Source organism: Arachis duranensis, chromosome 3 (genome assembly GCF_000817695.3).
Source record: "Arachis duranensis cultivar V14167 chromosome 3, aradu.V14167.gnm2.J7QH, whole genome shotgun sequence".
Classification (NCBI taxonomy): Eukaryota; Viridiplantae; Streptophyta; class Magnoliopsida; order Fabales; family Fabaceae; genus Arachis; species Arachis duranensis.
In genome coordinates, this window is record NC_029774.3 from 41890685 (window position 1) to 41915135 (window position 24451).

Consider the following 24451-nt stretch of genomic DNA (forward strand, 5'->3'; position numbering starts at 1 on the left):
TTTTTCTTCTTCTTCTTCAAAACTGTTTCTAGTTCAATGCTTAAGAAGGTTTCGGGGGACTAGCAAACGACGCCGTTTGAGAGAGAAAGAGGATCACCAAAGTGAAAATGATGTTTAGATTAGGAAAAAATATTATTTGATTTTTCATTTTTTCCCAATCATACTCTTAAGTAATAATTAAAATAGGAAAATCAAATGTTTCAAATTAGTTATTTTTAACAATATTAATTATAAAATAATTAAATTTAAAAAATATTATTGTGAAAAAAAATAATCTCTATTTAAAATAATAAACACACTAACATGAACAATAAAAATTTATTAAAATAAAAATATTCGATATATTTTTTAAAAAAAATTAAATGTTTACTAATTTATGAACAATATTCATGGGTTAAATTAGTAAAATTACATGCATCATGCTTTAAAGATGAGTAAATATTTCAGTAAATCTCACCACAATGTTATTATATTAGGCAAAAAGTTTAAATCATTACTTGAGAAAAATTTTAGTACTAATTTAGATTGATTTTTTTAAATAAAATATTTTTATTTAATTTTAAATTTATTTCGGTATATCTTTTAAAAAAGTATTTTATTAAAAAATAAATTATTTTTTCAAACTAATAATACTTTATTTTTCTAAAAGATAAAAATAAAAAATATTTATAATACTTAATTTTTTATAAAAACTTATTTAAATATAAAATAATTTTGTGTTTTAAAAAATTAAAAAATAAAATAAATAAATATTTTTTAAAAAATTAATCTAATACAAACTAGTTTAGGTAGAACCGTCCTAAGTAAGTAGCTGCTTTAAGAGTATAACTCTTTTGGGCACCCATGTGCCGGATCTATTTAATGGATATTGCAAACAATAAAATCCTTGCAAAGGGACAACCATCTATATTTTGCACATATCTAGCTTCTAGCTACTTAGTTGCATCATAATATCAATTAATGGTTGGAGTGTGAAGGTGCCTGCTCTTCTATTTCCAAGCTATAAGTGTTTTATTTTTCATCATATATATGAGTTTTTCCCTTGTGTCCTTTCCCATATCTATCATGCTTTGATATACTCTTTAAATTAGACCATGTGTGTGTCGACACATTTTTTCACTCTATTCACCCATGGCACTTTTGGTATCATTTATCTACATTGATAATCGTGTAATAATAGGCATAATTATGATGTCTCGTTACTTTGCATTAATCATCCGTCTAGGCCTACCCAGGCTACCCTATAGTTCACATAAAACCACTGTGTACATGTTGTGTTAGCCAAAATATCATGTCTTTCCTAGTGTTTTAATTCTCTATTGGCCAACAAAATGAAGAAATTTTTTTCTTTTTGAACTAGGTCGCAACTCTAAAGTGGCGACTTGCATCATTTTTATTTAGGTCGCAACTCTAGAATAAAGTGTGATTTCTCACCATTGATTTCATAGGTGAGATTAAAAATAAATATGAAAGAGAAATTATTTAATGATAGAAGATCACATTTTATTCTCTAAAGTGAAATTCAAACTTTAGAGGATCCAAATACTATAATGTGAGATTTTTTTGTTTTAGAAAATAATTTTGTTATTTCAAAAAAATCAAAAAAAAAATTTGTTTGATTATTTTTAAAATATAGTAATTTTTTCTAATCATACTCTTAAATAATAACTAAAATAAAAAAATCAAATGTTTCAAATTAGTTTTAGTTCTTAATTTTAGTGACTGCTCCATTTATAACTTTTAATTAAAACTAGTGGGGGGCCCGCGCTTCGCGCGGATGCTTTAAGCGATTGGCATTGTATTTGTACGTATTCCATAACACTTTATTAAATATATGATATATGAAGCATTACTTGTTTCGTGTGGGTTCTCAACTATATTCATTTCTTCAACTTATTGATTTATTTATTAACATACAGTGATAACAAATATTTGGATAAATGTATATTCCCCCAAATTTAACTGGTCCTATCAGATTGTGCCCAAAAAGTCCAGTCTTATATTTCAAGTCTTTTCAATTTCCAAAATATCATAATTATATGTAACCAAAATGCTAATAAGATATAAAAAAAATAAAACCAAAAAAATAATTTAACAAAAATTATGAAGAATTATTTTTTCACCTCCTGAAGCCAAATTTATTTTAAAAAACCAAATTTAAAGTTGGTAACTTTTGAAGATGTATTTAAAATATAATAGTATTTTAATGTCTCATATGATGCCAACTGGTCTAGTGTATAGTGGATGCCATCTCAAACTTTTCAAAAATCACCAATTCCTATGCATCATTTAACTAATAATAAATTTCCACCTACCGATTCAACCGTTATACTTGTTTGGAGTAATTAAACCTCTATCTCCAATGCTTTCTAATAGATAGCAGCCATTGAATCACTTCTTCTACTTCATGCTTTCTTCAAAATAGTGGCACGCTAGCGATGATACTCAAAAGCTTATCAGTGAGACTTCTGTGGTTGAGAGAAACATTATGTGGCCCACTGCTCAACTTATTCCTTTGTTTAGATTCGTAGTCACACACTCCAGATTGAGTATAACCCGCCAAGCTACACCCAGATCAAATTGGATCCCTTTGCTAATCGATCGTTTTCCTCGATCCTAACTTGTTTGTGGAAATCTTGGTGTTATACACAATATCGATTTTCAATATACATTAGTCTTGTTGATCTGATCAGATCAGATAGGTGAGTGGATCGGAACCCAAGCCTCTTAATTCGTATTGTTTATATGTTCTACATACATTAGCACATTCAAAGGCATCTTACTCGTTAAATTTTTTTCTGTAGCTAAAATTTTTTGTCATTACAAAACTAACTTTTGATAAGTGTTGCTTTTCATATATAAACCCTTTATAAATTTAGTTGAAGTGCTAAGTATGTTAAGTTCATGTATTTTAGGATAGAGATATTATTACACCATGTTTGGGAAGACAACGCTGTCTTTGAATCATCCATCATTTGTGATTTATCTGGAGATGTCATTTACATGAGAATTCAGATTCAACAACTCACAGTACTCTGCTTTTTTATCCATTTCTGTTTTCATGTATTGTCTAAATTGAATCATTAGTAATAGCTAAGAAAATGTTCAAGCATCATGTATTTTTTGTACAAAGCTATCAGTATCAAATGCATTTTAATTTGTTTTACGATTTAGATTGGGTGGTTTATAGGCTAGATCTTGGTGTTTAGGACTTTATGCGTGGACTATTTTTACAATTATTTGTTTAGTAACCTGTAATTATTTTATCAGTTTGAATTGCAGGTCTAGTACTCCATTTGGCAACACAATAAGGAAGCTTGGTTTTTAAATTGGTGGCGAAGAAGGTTCCATTCTTCTCACTAAATGCCTTTTTATTGCTATTACGGCAATTTTATGGTTTTCTCTGATGTATTTTATTTGTATCTTCTCTGTATCCTTTCTTCCAAAAACTTTGGTAACTTGAGATCTTTATAAAATTAATGTGGTAGAATGATAACCTTATTGGCTGTCATCAAATTGTTAAATATGAAGGACTGTAGATTATTTCTTTGTTAATTGCTAAGCAATTTTCTCCTTTTAGGTAATCTGCATTGCTCTCAATCTACTTTCTGAAAATTTTGTAAACGGTGTGGAAAGACTGTCGGTTGATAGGCATTTATCAAAATAATTTGCTATATTTTATTGTTGCAATTCTTGACTTGCGTGTAAACTTGATAGAGAAAGATTACCATGATAGGTAAATTAAATAGTTTCTTACTGGCTAGCATTTGTATTCAATCTAGAGATTGCTAAGCAAAAGGGGAAACAATCTAATTTGGAATATCTAATAACTAAATTAAATTCACCGGCAATTATACTCTTGAAATTTCAATGTACTTTCTATGATGCCGGTCCTGTTATTTGCAAAATAAATCCAAAAGGATATTGCTTTTTATTTTCTGCTTAACTTTCTGGTTTTAACTTTAGCTGAACAAAAATAATGTGTCTTTAGTGCAAACGCAGGTTATGAAGCAGTCCCCTGGGTGTTAATTGCATGCGCTTCGGAAACCAAAATACAACAATACTCGGTGAGTACTACTCATAGAACCTATTATTGATAGGCAGTTAAGAAAAGACTCATCTGTATATGCCAACGAACTTAAATGTTTTCTTTAAAAATGTGATTTATCTGTGTTGTATATATAGACCTTTGACGTATTTTGGCTTGATAAGTGTCTCTTATCATGTATAAACCCTTCATAGAGCATTTACTGCACCATATTTGGGAAGAGAAGGTACATGTTAAGTCCTCTATAATTTGTGTTGAAACCTTTCCAGAGTTAAGGATCTAAGTTGGAATGCATGGCTGAACAATTTTCATTCACCATTTTTTCGGTTATTAATTTCTAAAATGCTTAATGTAAGCAATGCTAGTTTATTACGACCTCCATTGTATTATAAAATAAAACACATAATTTTAACTAAATTCATTAGTAAATAAAATTCTGTCACAGTTTAAGAGAATATAAGGGTCTTACTCACACATATATAAAAGATAGGAATCTTTTCATGTATTATAGTCTCATCAAATACTCCTGATGTAAAAGATCCTTTTTTTTTTCAAAACATAACTGAACTAAAGCCATTGTCCACGAAATCTGACTACCAATCAAACTGCCAATACATACCTATGTCAAAGAAAGATATAATTCCACAGTTATTACATCATTAACCAATATTCAGATTAATACCAAACTACATTTAAATAAATAGAAAAATTAAAGGCTACATATGAATTAAAGTCTCACTAAAATCAGTTGTCAGATACAAAATTACACTGTAACTAACCTTCATCAATGCATCATGCATCATGCATTCTTAGGCATCCAAACGTTGAGTCAAACCTATCATTGAATCTCTTTGCAAGAATTCGACCTCCTTAACTCATCGTACATTAACCAACATTTCTAAACACCTCCTTAAAAACTACGTTGTCTGTCTCTTGGTTATCTTCATTGTTGCAAATCAAAATCTTCAGACCTTTCCTATTTGTAACTCTTGACACTGCAACATATAGTTGGCCATGTGTGAACACTGACTTCTTTAGAATGAGACCCACATTTGATAATGATTGTCCTTGACTCTTGTTAATAGTCATAGCATATGATACCATTATCGGAAATTGTCTCCGCTGAAACTTAAATGGTATCCTATGGTCTGATGGACTAAGTGTCATTCTTGGGATATAAACTTTTTGGCCACAATTTGTTCCTGTTAAGCTCTGTGCTTCAATGATGTATTTTCCCAACTTTGATATTACCAAACGTGTTCCATTACATAAGCCAGCAGAGTGATCAATGTTCCTTAGTAGCATGATCGGTGTACCTACTTTCACCTTTAACTCATGATTAGGGACGCCCGAACATCTTATAGTGTTTAAGAATTCTGGAGTATGAATGGATGCCATGATGTCATTACTGCACTCTGCTTGACATGCAGTGTCAGAACTGTAGTAAGTATACGCCTCGGCAGGGTTGAGACTCATCATGTAATTATTAATCTCGTCAACAGCTTGTAGCGTGGGTGCTAATATTGCTCGTTGTTGTAGGTGGGGAACACAACTTGCACTCCCAAACAAATCAGGATATGTTGCTTCACAGATGGCTACTATAGGATCATCCCACACACTAATAAGAATATCATCTGGGATTTTAACTTTGTCAACTCCATCATTTGGTGTTCCACATTTTCCATCACCAATTGACAATATCCATTCACAAAATTGCTTTATCTCCTTTGATTCTTCAGATGTCTTGTCTGCTTGTAGTCGCATGTTCCTTGTGAGTGTAAGCAATTTGCAACTATCCCAAATGTATGATGAATTAATTGTTGCATTAACAATATCTTGCCTGCTGCCTTTCGGTATGACGGGTAAAATCTGTCTAAAGTCTCCTCCAAAGACAACCGTCTTTCCGCCAAACAGTTGGTTCTCACTGTTTGTATTCTTGAACCTCAGTATGTCACGCATTGTTCTATCAAGTGCCTCAATACAGAGTCTATTTACCATAGGAGCTTCATCCCATATAATAATCTTAGCCTTTGTTATCAACTCAGCCAAAGCACTACCCTGTTTGATGTTGCACGTGGAGAACTCATCCAAGTTTAGTGGGATAGCAAAACGGGAGTGTGCTGTCCTTCCACCTGGTAGTAATAACGATGCGATACCACTTGATGCAACTGTCAAAGCAATTTGTCCTTTGGACCTAACTGCAGAAGCAAGTGTCTTCCAAACAAAAGTCTTTCCAGTACCACCGTATCCATACAGGAAAAAAACTCCACCTCTCCCACTGTTCACAGCTTCCATGATTGACTTGTACACTACCCTCTGTTCATCAGTTAACTGTTGTAAGTAAGCAGCATGTTCTCCTGCTAATTTGCGTCTGTTGTATCTAAGCTCATCACATATTAGAGGGTTCAAACCACTGCACATCAACTGCTGGAACGATGTATCAGTGTTTGGGTAAGGCATAGTGGGGTAATCTCGCAAACTCTTGTTGTATGACTTCAATATGCTCTCAACCTCTATCAAAGTTAAATCCTTCAGCTCCTGTTCTGTTAGTTGTAGCTCTGTTGGGGAAGTAAAGTATTTATATAAAATATTATGTAGATTAGTCTCAAATTAATTTATATAAAACAACAATGAGAACACAGATTTAACATGTAGTTTGAAATATATACACATTTAAGAATGTTGTTTTGTTATTTTTGTTGTCCTTTGATTTTAAAGAATACGATTTTACAAATTAGTCATGGTATATGTATCATAAGGTTCTGAATTTAGCACTTTGTAACTATTTGGACTACATGTTATATTAATAATTTAAATTGTTCTTAAAGTAGTTTTACTTTGCGCATGATAGTGATATCCTAACCCTATAACAATCATGACCGAAAGATTTTATAGAAGATTTGTTAATATTTACATGTTAACTATATTGCAGTAGTTTAAGTTATTCATCTATATATTTATGAACATTTCAAAGCTACTATTTTTCTTCAACAATATAATGATATATAAATTCTTTCTATTATTTTCAAGGGTGTTGCAATATCCGTCAAACAACAGCACGACACTTTCTTACTGAGTAATAGAATTGCCATAAACTGAAATGACTTGGAGTGGTATAAGCTTGCTCTACACAGAAATTTATACCGGACTACAACCTATAATAATCTTGTAAGTTTCTTACTAATTATCTCATAATCAATCTATTTAATTCTTTTGTTGATCTCTTATTGATTATCCATAGTTCATGCTTAAATATATTATCTATAAGCATAATATAGAATTTAGTACTTCAATATATGTAGTTAGCATTTAGATATATATTAAATAAGTGTGATATACAATTACCATACTTAAATTCTTTAATTGTTTTATGATATATAGAAACGGCCTATGTCTTTATTTCTAGTCTTGTTGTAGTTTAATAACCAAATAATTGTATCAATAGTCCATGCATAAAGTCTTAAACCCCAAGATATAGCCCATAAACAACCCAAACTAAAACCTTAAACAAATTAAAATGCATTGAAGAATTAAAATGCTTTGAACAATTGCAAAAAGCATCGTGTTATAATATTATGATATATAGGAACAAATTATGTACTTATTTCATAGTCATGTTGTAGCTTACTAATTATATAATTGTATGTATGGTCCACGCATAAATTCTCAATTAGACAATATAAAACGTCTGAAACAATTCTAATTTTTTGAGAATTAAAATACCTTGATTGTCAAGCATTCTTCGTTGCTTATGAAGTATGTCATCACCTTGCAATTTCCATGTATTTTCCCATACATTTTCTGGTCTCTCCATTGAATTGGATGACAAAAGTATTACAAAAAGCTTCCTTAAGTACTCTCCTGAACCCCAGTGGCTTGCTTCTTTGATTGCATCAATGTATTCTTTATCATCATCCAACAATCCCATTGCATAACATGCATCTCTAAATGATGAATAGACGACACCATCAATAGTTCTGATGTCTTCATAGCAAGTAGGACCCTTTACAAAATTTAGGAGTAGCCTTAGGTAATAAATTTCCCCTGATCCTGGTGGAACAAAGAAAATCCTTCCTATGACTGAATGTGATTTCCGCGGAAACCACTTCCTGGTATCTGGCTTCCAAACAAACTTTGATGGGAATTCCACGTATGTTAGGCAGCGTGCTTCTGGGTTAGTTTTGTTAGCTTCAAACCATCCTAAAAACATCGACTCCTTAACTGATGCTTTCCTAGCAACCTCGTCTAAACATTCGTCGTCTTTAAAAACCACCGGTTGCTCGTCGGGCAGGTGAAAACCCAACCTTATAACAGAAGGGTCTCTATAGTGCATGTTATACCCAAAGATTCTCCAAACTGCTTCACATGGTGATATGTATCGACAATCGTAATACATGCTAATTTCATCACAATCATCGCTTTTAGTGTCAGCTGTGGCACTCTTATAAAATGAGGCAGTTACACGATCATGACCTTTATTAACATACTTGAATAAATACTTGATTGATCTAGACTAGTTGCACCATTCAACATTTATGTGAGCTCCATATTTTAATAATAGTGTCCTGTTGTGTGGAACCACATAACGACTGTCCAAATCAACACCAGATTTTTTTATTGTCCTTCCATCATCTCTGCGTCTATAAATTGGATATCCATCATCATCAACTGTTGTATTGACCACAAATTTTTTAGGAAAATGACGAATACATTTGCCATTCTCCATGCATGGAGAGTCTCTCTTAGCACTCCCACATGGCCCATGCATCATGTGTTTTTCAACAGCTTCGTAATAGAGCGGGTCTCTCTGCTTGTCTGAAATCTCAGCAGTGATAATTCGATCTATGTCTTCTCCAGTGGGATATTTGTCATCACGGTGCAGGAATATGAGAATGTGTGCGTGAGGCAATCCACGCTTTTGAAATTCGATTGTGTATACAACTATCAAAATTGAATCACATAATTAGTTGCTAAAATTAAATTATTACAGCTACTCACTAAATATTTCATCATGAAAAACTGCACTTAAGTACTTATAGTTTCTATTGGTACTAAATTACCTATACAAACAATTTGCTTCCACACATGTAATTTCTCATTTTCTGATATTATAAATGATATTCTTATTGACCAAACATATTATATAGTTGTTTTTCATGTATTTTTTTCCAATGCAATTACATCTCTTTAAACAAACTAATAGTTATAATTTTGGATTGTCCTTTTTTAGTAATTACATATTCCACCGTTTAATCTTTTTAGCTAATACCTCAAAGTCTGGATATGTAACAAATCATACTGATAGAAGTTTGTAACATATTAAAATGTACCTGCAACCACTCTTCCAAATATCTTATTTGTCCTTATGTCCTTTATCAGATGATCTAATTTAAGCTTAAAAGCTCTGCACACCATGTCTGGACGATCCTCTGCATTTAATTCTCTATTTTTAAGAAAGTCTTCCAGTTCTGGCCATTTAGGATTACATGTAAATGTTAGGAAAAGATCTGGATACCCAACTACTCTACAAATTGCCATTGCATCTTGATAGTTCTGTATCATATATCTTGGTCCTCCGGTAAATGATGAAGGCAGTATAATCCGTTTCCCTACTGATGAGGGTGTTGTTTCTCCCGTCAAAACAGCTTCCTTAATACCCTTGTACATCTCACATCTAAATTTCTCTTGGTCGAGACGAATGTATGTTAGTCTAGACGACTCAATCATTGAGTAGGCATCTACCAAGAACTGTTGAAAAAGTCTCCTTGAGTACAATAATGGGGAAGCATCAGCCAATCTCTCTTGAATTCTATAAGCAAAAAAGTCCTTCATTGTCACTTCTCGCCGTCCTTTTTCACAGTTGCCCTTCTTCTTGTTTAGAGGAATGTCTTCTTTGTATCCATCTTCTCCATATGGAAACAATAAGGGATATTGCAACCCCAAAATTGCAACCCCAAATATGATGGATTCAGTTGATTTATACGTTGTAACCTTCCAGTTTGGGTCTCCACAATAATATCCCTATCTGTACGGTTAATATCGAAGTCACCCACGATCAATGCTGCCACCTCATTTGTGGATGGCAAGTTATACCTCCTACCATCTTTTCCTCTTTTTCCCAAAAGCCTAAGCTTGACCTTTGAAGTGGGTTCTGCTGCTATTGACTGTTTCACATTACGGAATGCCTTTACCAATACATTGTGTTGGTCTAGCATCATCTTTAAGTCATTCACAACTTCTTCTTGAATTGTCTTGTTTTCTTCCGCACTAAACAGTAAAACACACTTGAAAAATTCAAAATTTTACCATAAAAGATAAATACGCTATCCATTATGTCTTTTAGCGTTTCATGAAATACATTTAAAGATATATAAAAATTCATTACATACCCGATTATAGACATCCGATTTTGGATCTCATTTTCGGTGTCGATTACATATAGTTGAGCAAATTTTGCCATACATCCGTCTGGTGGAATCAAGCTCCCCATCAAGTGATAATTCTCACCACATAAGATAAATGTTGGTGGTCCTCTGGATGAACTTTTACCTCTATCAATTTTGGCACCCAAAGATGTGAATTGAAACATGCTATTGTATGTTCTAATATTCTCCCGGAAATGTTTGCTCCTGGCATCATTCCCATATAACAAATTGTATAGCACCTTAGGAGCTTCTTGTAGTTGAGGAATCTCCACTTGTCCACCTCTGCAGCATAGTGTGTACGTAGGTTCATTTGTATTGTAATGCTTTTCTTTCCTTTCGCCATACCAAAAAAGAGCATTGCAGTATTCACACTCATGCACTACATATCCCATGTTCCAATATTCTGTTACATTCAACCAAAATAATGGTTTTTAAAAAGTTTGTCGCGGTCGAGTAGGTAGAAACATATGTAAGTTTAACAATGATGTAAACATTTAAAAATTACTAATGTATCTTGTAATAATGATTTTGTACATACCAACATTGTCATTAGTAGACTGCGGTACATAATTTCTCATTTGTGGTCTTTTTCTCTCAACCATGTTTTTGCTTCCTGCAAAATCCCAAGAGAATCTTAATTGTCAAAAACACAAAAGTGTGCCAAAAAATTGTAGATTGAATTTGTAAAAAAATTATAAAACTGCCAATAGTTTTTGTTATATTACGTAAACAGTCAGTTTTGTTAATTAATGAAAAAACTCCAACATTATTAGCAAATCTCCCACTTGTGGATTTCCATGGTATGTCACTGGTCAGTTGTGTATCCAAATTTAATGTGCCGGTAATATTTAGGAGTGAGAACAACTTGATGGTAGTTAGTTTGAGGAAATTGCATTATTAAAGTTGCATTTAATAAACCTTTTGTATATTAAAATCGTTTTCAAAAGGAGGGTCTTACCATGTAGAGATAGTACACCACCATCATGAGGTTGTAAAATAGAATGGTCATGTCTGTTGTCAATTGGTTCATCCACTGATACTACAGAAGCATATCCTAAATTTTCAAAAACATGAAGATAGTATAAATTAATCTACCACAACGCTCATGATTGTGCATGTATTCATTTAATCACGTTTAATCACCTGAATGATTAAATCTGTGTTTGGAGTGCTTCTTTCTTGCCAACAACACTTGTCGTATTCTTCTATGAGCCTTTGCTTTTTCTATCCAGATATACACAACATTAAACTATGCTTTGCCTCTTCCAAATCTAAGTTATGCCATGTAGGTAGTGCACTTTATAAATGTGAGTTAGACTATGAATATTGTACGATGTGATTCAGTTTAGTTAACTACCTAATAAAATTACATATAAATTACATATAATAAAAAATTAGTTGAGAATAATCAATAATTATATTAAAAATCAAGTTTTGTACTATTTTTCAAAATTAATTTCGTGTAGATTAATTTTAACATTTGTTATAAGAGCACATGTAATCTAAATCCAAAATTAATTATTAAAAAAACACATCAAAAAAGTATTACTATTCCTATTTACGTTTGTTGGGTCAACCCGATTTGTCTCCACCCATATAAAATTTGAAACCACCAATGATGCCTTAATTCATTATAATAATAATGATATAGGAATATTATTTATAATAAAAAGATTTACTTAATCTTAACATAATTGTAAGATATGTTATACTTTTAACTATATCGTCAGTATTATAATAATAAATCAAGTAAGTTTTTCTCTTTGTAATATCTGGTAGTTGCTCTAATATTAAGTAATTTTATCTTTTTATTAAAAATACTATTGCTATGTCATTATTTTATATTAATGCAAAATTATTATTTGAACATCAATTTTTACCATTGATAGTTTGTATTAAAATTTTTTGTAAGAAATTGATTTTATTCATATCTAAATGTTCTTTAAATTATATTATTCAAAATAACTTATAGATAAAAATTATTGAAAAGGACATAAATTTAATAAATATTTTATATTATCTAATAATTTTATTTTAGAAATTTAAATAAATTTTAATACTTTATTTTTTAGTACTCTCAGAATTCTTTAGTACTCTAGTATTTCAATTTGAAATTTGTTTACATGAAATTTTGAGAAGAGACTTATTAATCTTTAGCTAATCTTTCTTTGACATAAGATGATGGAGCATTTGTTCCATCCATTTCTTCCTAACTTCACTTATTTATTAAGCTACATAAGTAAAGATTTATTTTTTTTAAAAAATTTTCATAATTATGATTTATTTTTCTTTGAAAATTTTCATAGACTGGTTTATTAAGCTTTGTCAATATATATAACATCGGATAAATTCTTTTAATTTTCTAACCTTCAAAGGGATTTTGTAAGGAGAAAATTATTATAATAACATATATTCTTGAAAAATAATTTAAGTGGTTTATAAAATATTATTTTATTTATTTAAGAAAAACTTTCACAAAATTTATAAAAGATCATATACTTATGTTTAATACGTGGGCCATACATTCTGTTAATTTATTCTCTCAAACTCAATAGAATTATTATTCAATCCGTAGAATGAACTATATGAAAATGAACCTTCTTGTTATCATGAGTTGTTAGAAACTTAATAATTGCAGAGTCTAAATTTCTAACCTTTTGAGCAGTTGGTCTGTGCAGACCAATCTAGATTGATATCTTCGATACTTTCACAACTTCTTGCTGGTGCATTCCAATATGAATTCATTGTCTGGAAACTTGCATTTAAATTAGTGGTGTATGGTAGATTATTTTCTTTGTTAGCACCATCCAAATAGATTGGTTGCTGCAAAACACTGTTAATTGTCCCTGCAACACCAACATATATTAGTTTTGCAAATAAAGCCATGAGCTATTTACTTCCAGATTGTTAAATTGTGCTTACCTCTTGTTCGTGTAACACAGCTTCGTATTTCTACCTCTGTTCTGGCTAACGCCTCCCTAAAACCTTGGTCGGATGATGTACCGGAATCCGCTTTGCTACACTGTGCATTCATGTTTGTATTGTTCTCCAAAAACACTGACCCTCCGTTCCCACTAACATATGCTGTTGTTGACATATTTATATATGTTAGCTTTGCCTGATTTGTAAATAAAGATGAATAATAGTTTTACCCAAAGACTTTAAGAAATCAGAACTGAATATCCACCCCCTACTCAATAATGTTTCTCATTCAGTTTGTTTCCACACCCTGCTATGATGTAACTCTTCACCAAAATTCATAACAATAATGTGTTGAAGGATAAGTTCCTATTCATACCTGGTAGGTTTGAGTTTGTGTTAGGACTAATCTGCTGTAAAGGTGGCCTAAACAGTGGAATATTCTCAGAAGTTGGTTGTGATGTCCGCAACCTTTTTCTTTTTTGATCCATAATAATCTTTCTTTTACCTCTAGATGAAGAAGCATTTGTTCCATCCATTTCTTCCTATCTTCACTTGTTGTCTGTTTATCCAAGCATGCTTCACCCCTATCTATGTGTGTCTTACTATACTCTATTTTGAAGCCTCCATATAGTTTGTTTGCCCCTCCAATTAAATGATTTTGTCTAAACTTTACTGGTTGGTCTGTTTGTTTTGAAAACAACACTTATCAATTTTTTGGTGGGCAAACATTATTAATTTTTATTTTCCTTTTGTGCAAGCTATGTCCATAGTTTGATGCCTCTTGATAATAACTGTTTAATAATAGTAACAGTAAAAATTAAATTTGCAAGTAGTTAAAGGTTTAATAAATTGATAGCTTTTTGTAGTGTGGATATCAATGCGCATAGTATTAGTTTCTCATAACCACAAAATTTTTAGCTTATGCTACTAAAACATATTCGTTAATGGAATTGAATAAATATTGAAAATATAGTAATCAAATTTCCTATTTGAGAAATTTCGAGGGTAAGAGACATGGCTTTTGCTTCAGTAATTAAATATCCTATTTTAGAAAATTTTTTAGTAAGAGGCATGAGTTTTGCTTTAGAAATCATCTTTACCTTTCAGAAATTTCATGAATGATATATTCTTCTGTAATATTTAAACACTAACAAAGATCTCCTTTTACATATAGGATTGTAAATATCATCCATTTATGTTCCTTTTCTTTTTATTCAAAATATTGGGTTATACTTAATGTCTTAGAATGCCAATTGTCAAGATAAGAATAATCATACGCCGGTGGTTAATTTTTTCTTGATAAGGATTAAAAAACCTTAGTGTTACTAATGAGTAACAACATCCCATTCATAATTGGTGGTTAACAACAGTCATAACACGTAATGATTAAGTGATCCCTACTAAATCTTCAAAACAGAAGTCAAGTTGTTTACAATACTTACTCTAACTTGGCCTAACTTAGACTTAGGAAATGACCAACCACCAACAAAGGAAATAAACAGAAAACACTGATCAACATGAGACCTTCATGACAACTACACCTGAGACATTAGAAAGATACTAAGCAAATAGAAACTTGACATCTTCTTTAACAACAATTGCTACCAATACCCCTAGACTCGATAAAGGCTTTCAACATGCATTATGGCGGATTTCACATATACATTCTCTTCCCAAACATGGTGAAGTATATGCTCTATCCTAGGATGCACAAACTTTAGTCTTGCTATTATTAGATCAGTCCTCTCAGTGTCGTTCGAACCACCACAGCCGGTCCTCAATTCCATCACAGAGAATATGTCTTTTCCAACGAAGATTGTGGGATTGTATGGAATCGCTATGCCTGAGACCTTTATCATTCTCTCCCAGTCAAGTTTGTTTTGCCCATCTCTCTTAAGCTGCCAAACCACGATTTGTTTACTAAAACCAACATTATGGTAGGATGTGAATCCAACACCGCCATTAAATTGTGTTAGAGAATGGTAATCAGACTTGGCAGCGTCTGGAATGTCGCACTCGAAAAACATTTGCTGGAGCATATCAAAAGTGCATATTTGTGAGGGTTGAATAAAGCTTGGTCCATCCCAGCCAACCCAGTAAACCACTCCCTTGTCAACAACAGCTTTAGGGCCTAGTTTTTTAACGTCACTACTGAAGCTTCCCGAGTGTTTCCAGTTAGCATCAAAGGAGTTGTATAATGCCCAGAACATGTTTTTTTCTGAAAATTGTTTTTTGAACACATGTAGTACCCGATACTCAAAAGAATCATGTAAGAACCCGAATGCATAAAGAGACACTGCATAACATTAGTGTTTCCTTGCCACATCTATTGCAAATCTGGACTCTCTCGTTAGAGGGTTCCAAATAAAAAGGGAAGAATTGATGCCTCCTTGTGACAACCTTATGCAAAGGATGCCATGGTCAGAGCCTACAAATGTGTAGAATCCAAAGTTGTTGATGTCCACAGGAATGTTAAGTTGAATTTGATTCCCGCTATCTGCCTCAGCTCGAACAAACCATTGACAGAAATCATCCAAAGGGGGATATCCAACACCAACAATGACACTACTATTTTTATGTTGGTTCTCTAAAATTCTGTTTTACAAACAATTGTGATGTGAGTTTGAAATTCCACATCTTACTGATTGTTTTGAGCCTTCCAACTGATTTGGGGTCAGCCTTGGCAAAGATCTTCCATAGGAGATCATCGCCAAGGTGTGGAAGATCAAATTTTCTGGGTGCTATGTCGCTCATTTTTGAAAGGCAATAGATAAAAGGTTGAGATAAGTTTTTCAAACAATAACAGGCTTATTTTTCTCTATTCTCATTGATAACTGTTACTGATTATTTATAACAATGGATTGTTAAATATAACCTTTACTTACAACTTACAATATATATGTTTATTGTATACTATTCAAATAACTAATTGACCGAAGAGACCTCTTTAGAATTGAGGATTTAAGGTGACTATTTTGGCTAGTTTTGTCTATTCAGGTGCATCATTAAAAAGATGTGAAAATAGTGAAGATATGAATCTTCTTAGTATTAAATGGAGAGAATAGATTAAACGAAGGAAGCTACAAACCCACCAAATTAAGTGTAACATATTTAAGCCAAGATTGAGTACATTTTTCTTAAATGAACCAAATCATATTCTCTATAGTAAACTATAATTAATTTTAAATATATGTTGTAACTAAACTGATATACCTTTTCAGCTTGGAGGATACTATTTTTTATTAATTTGATAGAATTTATGAACATGAATATGCTTTTTAATTTTATTATTGTAGGTGTTATTTTATTATATAGAAATAAAACTAATTACTGAATTTTGTACTCATAATGTCATAATAAGTAAGTTAAAATAGAAATAGACATACCCAATTGACCATGTAACAATTACTATGTTTAAATATTCATGAATAGTTGTGAATATATGTGGCTATATATATCATGATATAAATTTAGTGCACTACCATACTGGCTATATATATCATGATATAAACTTAGTGCACTGTTGATGAGACTATAATATATTAAAAGGTACCTAGTATGTATGTGTGAATAATACACTCGTTCAATTATAAACAATGATTCCCTTTTATTTACTAATGATTCTAGGTTTATTTTATTAAAAAGTTTAAACTGTGGTCATAAGGAATGCTTTGTTTAGGTGAAAATTATGTGAAATTTTAAAGCATGGTTTTGCCATAATATATGATAAATTTAACATGTTCAATTTTTAGATTAATATATGATGCTAATATAGAATTGGTAATTAAATTTGTGTTCAGAAATAAGGGTTTATATATAGTTTTTCTTTATTCTATTTTTTACTATGTCAAGCTTTTTTACTTAATATTAATTTAAGTATAAGATATTTTAGTCAATCAACATATAAATGAATTGCTCCAAGCGTGGGTCAGTTGTCGTCATCCAACTTCTTCCGATTAGAATGAGATAAAACAAACCGTTGAGCCAAAAAAAATTTAAATTAATTTTTCTATGTTAGTATAAGATATTGATACAACTGTTGTTTTTATGATAAAAAAAAATTACTTAATCTTAACGTGTAATGTATAACAAAAGTAACTTTTGAGTTTTTTTTAGATATTAACTAATCGTGTTGGAATGGATCCTATGAATAATCCTGTAGATATTAATATTCTCAATCTTGACCGTAAAATATTCATTTGTGCATTGGGTATTTCATGTATACCAAAGCTTTGACTATTATTTTTCGTATTTTGTGTTGATTAGACAGAAATATATCTTCGATAAACTTCTATAAAAATTAACCGGTGGTTTGTATGTTTACTACTTATGTTTGCTTTAATAAGTAAATTTCTTAAAATAGACATTTCGTGAATGAATTATCCTTCTATAAGATGTGTGCCAAAGATCAACTAATAGGATTTTCAAAAGGGTTTAGCGGTGAACCTATATCTCAAAGTCATTCTATTTAAATATTTAATTTTGGCTCTATGTTAATAGATTTGTGTTTTTTTTACTGACACCACGTCTACTAACACGCAATATCCTAACGTCTATCCTACCTAAAAAAATATGTTTTCTATTGATTTGATAGGTTCCTTGATTTTGGTTTAGTCAATTGGCAGGTAAATATGAAAAAAGATCGGTCTTTCCTTTTGCTAGGCTTGTGTAAAATATGGAGCTTACATATTTTCAACTCTGGTAAGGGTTTTAAATCTGCATTGGGCATTGGATTAGAATTCCTTCTTTTAAGATTATTTAGCTTCAAAGAATAAAGTCGCTGTACCTTTTCCATGAATAGCCTTTCTATAGGTGGAACGATTACACTAAAGGTGATATAATGCTTTTGCTTGCTGTACTTAAGAATTATCATATAAATCATATAGCAACTTTCTATCTGATACACTATAAAACTTACCATTAAAAAGGATCTTTTTAATATTTGCTCCATAAAATCAGCCCTATGATATATGTAAACAGATTTCTTAAAACAGACCTTTCCTAAATGATTTAAGTTTGTATAAGATATGTCCCAGAGATCAGCTGACCCAATTTTTAAAATGGTTTTGTGGTGAACCCATATCTCAAGGTCACTCTATATATAAATTAAATTTTGACTCTATATTAATAGTTTTGTTTTTTTTACTGACAGCACATTAATCAATAATCTAAATTTGTCAGTGCAATAATCTATTTGCCTATGAAAGGTAAAGATGTAAATGTTATATAAAAAGATTTATATAAGTAACGAGCTTTGATAGATTGCTTGATTTTGGTTTAGTCAATTGGCAAGTAAATATAAAAAAAGATCAGTCTGTCCTTTTGCTAGGCTTATGTAAAATATGGAGCTTACATCTTTTCAACTCTGGTAAGGGTTTTAAATCTGCATTGGGCATTGGATTAGAATTCCTTCTTTTAAGATTATTTAGCTTCAAAGAATAAAGTCGCTGTACCTTTTCCATGAATAGCCTTTCTATAGGTGGAACGATTACACTAAAGGTGATATAATGCTTTTGCTTGCTGTACTTAAGAATTATCATATAAATCATATAGCAACTTCCTATCTGATACACTATAAAGCTTACCATTAAGAAGGATCTTTTTAATATTTGCTCATAAAATCAGCCCTATGAGATACGTAAACAGATTTCTTAAAATAGACATTTCCTAAATGATTTAACTTTCTATAAGATATGCCCCAGAGATCAGCTGACCCAATTTTCAAAATGGTTTTGTGGTGAACCCATATCTCAAGGTCACTCTATATATAAATTAAATTTTGACTCTATATTAATAGTTTTGTTTTTTTTACTGACAGCACATTAATCAATAATCTAAATTTGTCAGTGCAATAATCTATTTGCCTATGAAAGGTAAAGATGTAAATGTTATATAAAAAGATTTATATAAGTAACGAGCTTTGATAGATTGCTTGATTTTGGTTTAGTCAATTGGCAAGTAAATATAAAAAAAGATCAGTCTGTCCTTTTGCTAGGCTTATGTAAAATATGGAGCTTACATCTTTTCAACTCTGGTAAGGGTTTTAAATCTGCATTGGGCATTGGATTAGAATTCCTTCTTTTAAGATTATTTGGCTTCAAAGACGTAAGTTGCTATACCCTTTCCATGAATAGCCTTTCCATAGTTGGAACGATTACACTAAAAGGTGATATAATGCTTTTGCTTGCTATACATAAGAATTATCATATAAATCATATAGCAACTTCCTATCTGACACACTATAAAGCTTACCATTAAGAAGGATCTTCTTAATAGTTGCTCCATAAAATCAGCCCTATGACATACGTAAATAGATTTTCTAAAACAGACATTTCCTAAATGATTTACCTTTCTATAAGATATGCCCCAGAGATTAGCTGATAGGATTTTCAAAATGGTTTCGTGGTGAACCCATATCTCAAGGTCACTCTATATACATATTCAATCTTGACTCTATATTAATAGATTTGTGTTTTTTTTACTGACACCACATTCATCAATAAGCTGACTTTGTCAGTGCATTAATCTATTTGCCTATGAAAAGTAAAGAAGTAAATTTTATATAAAAAGATTTATATAAGTAATGAGATTTTAATCTTGCCTGATTATACTTTACAAAACTTTTATTTCGATTCTTGTATATGCATTGGGAAATGGGTTTTAATTTATATATTGAGTTCGTTTGAATTCAAAGACCAAGCTGTTTATTCACTGTTATCCAAATTACTTAACCATTTTTGTTTTGAATCTGAACATTTTTTTAGTCTTGAGTAAAAAATTGACTCTCACAACTAAGTATCCTAGTCCCTCTTTGTTGGTTAACACCCCTTTTAAGACAGAGCATATTATTGAAAAAACTCATATGAATCCTTTTGCTTGAAGCGATATATTGAGTTTTATTAACACATTGAATTAGGTTTGTAATCCATAGTTGTTTTATTTTAATTAAGTTCGTTTCTCTAAAATATAACCTCTAGTATTAGTAAGACACTGAATATTGTTTGTATTTTGAATGATTTACGTTATAATTGATTTTTTCACTATGTAAGACAACATCTAATTTACCATTGAAATCTATTAACATGGTTATAATCAGGTTACACGTGTGATATGTGAATTAGACCATAATATGTGTCGACTACCATATATCATAAGCTTAAATTCCATTGGTATCAAAATAACATCACAAACAATGGAGAAACTCATAATTATAAGAGTACATGCTTTCTCCAATAACAAAGCAACCAATGGAGAAACTCATAGTTATAAGAGTACATGCTTTTTCCAATAACAAAGCATACTGAAGCCTTACTCAAGAATAAAACAAAAGACCACTAAAATAGCATAAATATTAAGCCAATGCTTAAACACTAATTTAAAAACTCAATTTTCTCCATCTATCATTATAGATTTTTGCTTCTTGGCATTCTTTCGGCTAAACTTGTTTGTTGAGAGTTGTCCCTCATCTTCATTTTGGATTGCACTGCTAGAGCCAGATCTAAAGCCATTTGTAACTCTTTTAGCAGGGGTTTTACACTTGAGACTGGTTATGGAATCTTCTCTAATATCCTACAAAGAAGACCACATCATAATCAACCTAATTTTTTAAATTAACAATAACAATTTACTATTGATTGAACTACTTACCATAGTATACTGAGCATCAGGGTCAGTGTCAGTATTAAGATCAGTAATGTTCCCAAACATATCAAGTGAGTTACTGCACCCATTTTCCTGTGAATAATGTTGACACAATTCTATGTAAGTGTTATAGGTACAGTTGATGTGGCATTAGCTAAAATTCTGAATGTACATGTAAACTCTTTTAATACCGTCATATTCATTGATGAATTTCCATCAAAATTCTTGGGTAGGTTTTTGTCAACAACTTCTTCATCGTCACATATCTTCATCACAGTGAACACTTGATCATAGCCACTGATATTAGCAGCTTTCACATTTATCTTAAATAAAAGTCTCCTATCCATCATGTTGTCTAGGGTAAGGGGGTATTCATCCTCACGTCCACCCTAAAAAAATAAGATGTTGGCATCATGAAGAAAAGCCTTAATAGATCTTAGCATGTAAAAAAGAACTTATGTAATGTTCATTATAATACTTACATCTTCCTCCAAAACTTTTTCAGCTTGTTTCCCACATAATTGGCTTGTTTCTCTATCCCATAGCAAGAGAGAAATGCTGCCTGTTCCATCAAAGACCATGACCTCCACCTTGTATCTATATATCAGCATGGAAAACATACATAATTAGGATGCTTCATAACAAACCAAAGTAGCTACTAACACTGGTTCAAATCTTCATTACGACAACCTTATAGATGCAGTTCCATGCGTGTAGCCGCATTTGTCACATTCGTATTTATTACCAACTGGTGTTTCAACTTTCTTAGGACATCTTCTGCAGGCCTTGTAATACCAATCATTCTTGCTGCAATTTATGGCCACAATAGTTCCAGCAACCCAAATAGGACCCTCCTGCTATCCAAACTAATATTAGATCTAATTTGTTGTATTACAAAGTAATCAAATCATCTATAATTTGTTTCCTTTTGAAAATGATTGAACATAAACACTGACAATAAAAAGTATTTAAATTACCTAATCTATTAATAATAAAAAACACTATATATTTATGCAATATTCGATCCATAATATAACAGTGAAGCTATTATATCCTAACGAAAAAATCCTTAATTTACCTCTTTGGAACTCAGGACCTCTTCAATGGTTTTAACTAATGCAGACCCATTAGTAATCTCTTCCATGCCAGACCAGCCACTTTGGAATGACATTTGACTTATTCTTGAAGCATTGGATGGTGCCCCCTTTAGCAACCTACACCATATAAATTTCAGTGATTTTACAGAATGTTTAGACATTAGCTTAATCAAATTTTACCCCGAAACAGAAAAAAGGTGAAATGAAACCATCTAACCTGTCCCTAAATCCAACAACATCCTTCAACTCTGCATTGATGTGGAGTTTGGAGATCTCAAAATGACTCTGGACCGAAGTTTGTCCTATATGCCCTTGATAAAATTAGAAATAATCACAAATACCGGATGGAATCATTTTATTAAAGTATGATATGATTATGAGTACATACCATTCCACCTAATTGCCTTAAAGTATTGTATAACTACAATAAGTGGCTCCAGCCTTCCAACTTCCAGATGTGGTAGTATCTCATCGACCATTTCACCAAATAAAGTGCAGTTAATCCTATTTTTTCTATATTTTAAAATAACACATACAGAAGGATGCCATGAGTACCATACAAAAAATGCAGGTAGTTTATGAATGTGAGTTGTGTTATATGATTTACATTTTTTTTCTCTTATAAGAAAACTTACTCCAGATCTTGCAACACCACAACCAACCGTTTGGTCTCCTTCCCTTTGCTGGTGACTAACTCTCTGGGATCATGCTTTCCAACTACCTCACCAATCATGTCTAAGGAAAAAAAAATATATCTCACTTATACTTGGTTTCTATAATGATGATTTTAAACTCATTGTGGAAAAAACTCACCAAATAGCTCTGAGTTTTCGATCTTCTCGGCCGTAAGCAATTCCGGTATAGTCTTGAACACAAATGCGTCAAGAGGAAAAGTAGGATTCATAACGTGATTGACCTCCGTCCTGTGTGAAAAAGTCAGTATCCAGCGATATGGAGTGGGTTTTTTTATGGTTTTGTTGTCCACCACTATAAAGTTCTTTATAATATACATCTGAAACACCTGAAATACACCACTCCATTTCTTAACTATAGACTTGGGTATTGAAGCATGGCCCCTTCCACCCTGCATTTTTCAATAGAACACACCAACAAATATATTTTATTAGAAACATCTATACTTGTGTTTTATAATGATTTAAGTGCAAGATATTAGTAATAGCAATTTTGTTTGGGATTAGTTACCTTACTATCTTGCAGGATCATCTCTATGCTTCCAATCTCCTTCTCGTTGAACTTACTCGGATGTTCCCAAATTCTGATTACATATACTTTAAAGTTCCAACAAAATTTTCTTGCATTGATATCAGAAATATAGTCGTAATTTTCACCCATCTTGTAATGAATATTCAGTATGTGATGTAGTAAAGACAACCAATGATAAAAAAATGTGGCTGAGAAATCAGGTCTCAAATTTTTTGAGAGCTTCGGATTGAAGTTTTCAATCCAATGTGTAAAATAAGAGGCATTACAAAAAGAAGTGTCTTATATACTATTGGCTTATATTATATAATACATAGTATTGATGATGTAGATCGTATATATATAATAATAATATTATTGTAATTGAAGTTTTTTGTTATTATATTTTGAGCAGCTTCCACGTTATGAGTTGATCATACACACGTGTTGAGCATGGAGCTATAACACTTGTCGATTATCAAGACATGTACTGGTTACTTTTTATATATTAATAGATTTTAATATATCTATAATAAATTTATTATAAGGTAATTAAACTTAAAAATATTATTACAGAAAAAAATTTAATCTCTATTAAAAAATAATAAAAACACTAATATGAATAATAAAATATTTATTAAAATAAAAGTACTCGATAATTATTTTAAAGAAATTTAACTATTTACTAATCTATGATCAACATGAAAATAAAATTCTATACGTCATACTTTAAAGATGAGTACATATTTTAATAAATCTCAAGACAATGTCATTATATTAAGTGAAAAATAATAGTATCTAAGGTACTTCTATGAATACTAGACTAATTTAACATCGGAAATAATAATAATCATAATATTAATTTTTAAAAAAAAAATATGAAAAATTAAGTATTTTTTTAATAATATATATTTGATAAAAAAAAATTAAAATTGAGTAGAATTTTAGAGTTGATGTTGATGTCTAATCTAGACAAATATTTAGGAGTTTCTTTATTTTGTAATCGCATAAGAAAAATAAAATTTTCAACTCATTCCTAATAAAATGGTATCTTGGTTTAGTACTTAAAAAGGCTCAAAATTTTTCTTTTGCACACAATATCACTTTGACTCAATTAA

At 31.2% G+C, this 24451-nt stretch overlaps 2 protein-coding genes across 3 annotated transcripts; both read right to left on the reverse strand.

The window, feature by feature from the left end:
- Nucleotides 1–4933: 4933 nt before the first annotated feature.
- Nucleotides 4934–9880, reverse strand: LOC107478982 (uncharacterized). The gene is given in 3 exon segments (XM_016099137.1): nucleotides 4934–6606; nucleotides 7772–8989; nucleotides 9379–9880. Coding segments are annotated over 3 exon segments (3393 nt in total).
- A 10654-nt stretch (nucleotides 9881–20534) lies between these two features.
- LOC107479040 (replication protein A 70 kDa DNA-binding subunit D) lies at nucleotides 20535–23729 on the reverse strand. 2 transcript variants are annotated; one of them, XM_052259504.1, is made up of 11 exons: nucleotides 23337–23729; nucleotides 22947–23217; nucleotides 22769–22868; nucleotides 22522–22646; nucleotides 22351–22435; nucleotides 22115–22250; nucleotides 21727–21890; nucleotides 21519–21633; nucleotides 21228–21302; nucleotides 21043–21129; nucleotides 20535–20964 (listed from the first exon to the last, which is right to left on the reverse strand). In XM_052259504.1, exons 1-11 carry the CDS (start codon nucleotides 23484–23486, stop codon nucleotides 20779–20781), a joined length of 1494 nt encoding a protein of 497 aa, XP_052115464.1. In that variant the 5' UTR covers nucleotides 23487–23729; the 3' UTR covers nucleotides 20535–20778. The 2 variants fall into 2 exon arrangements, with proteins under 2 accessions (XP_052115464.1, XP_015954672.1); XM_016099186.3 differs by having other exon boundaries at nucleotides 21228–21425.
- Nucleotides 23730–24451: the final 722 nt, after the last annotated feature.

Excerpts from the sequence above, each read along its gene's own strand:
- LOC107479040 (XM_016099186.3), bottom strand. The coding sequence starts at position 23,486 with ATGGGTGAAAATTACGACTATATTTCTGATATCAATGCAAGAAAATTT. Across the intron at positions 21,891-22,114 it reads AGGTCCTGAGTTCCAAAGAG|GAGGGTCCTATTTGGGTTGC; the intron begins GTAAATTAAGGA and ends TTTGGATAGCAG. Across the intron at positions 21,130-21,227 it reads ATTCATCAATGAATATGACG|GAAAATGGGTGCAGTAACTC; the intron begins GTATTAAAAGAG and ends CATTATTCACAG.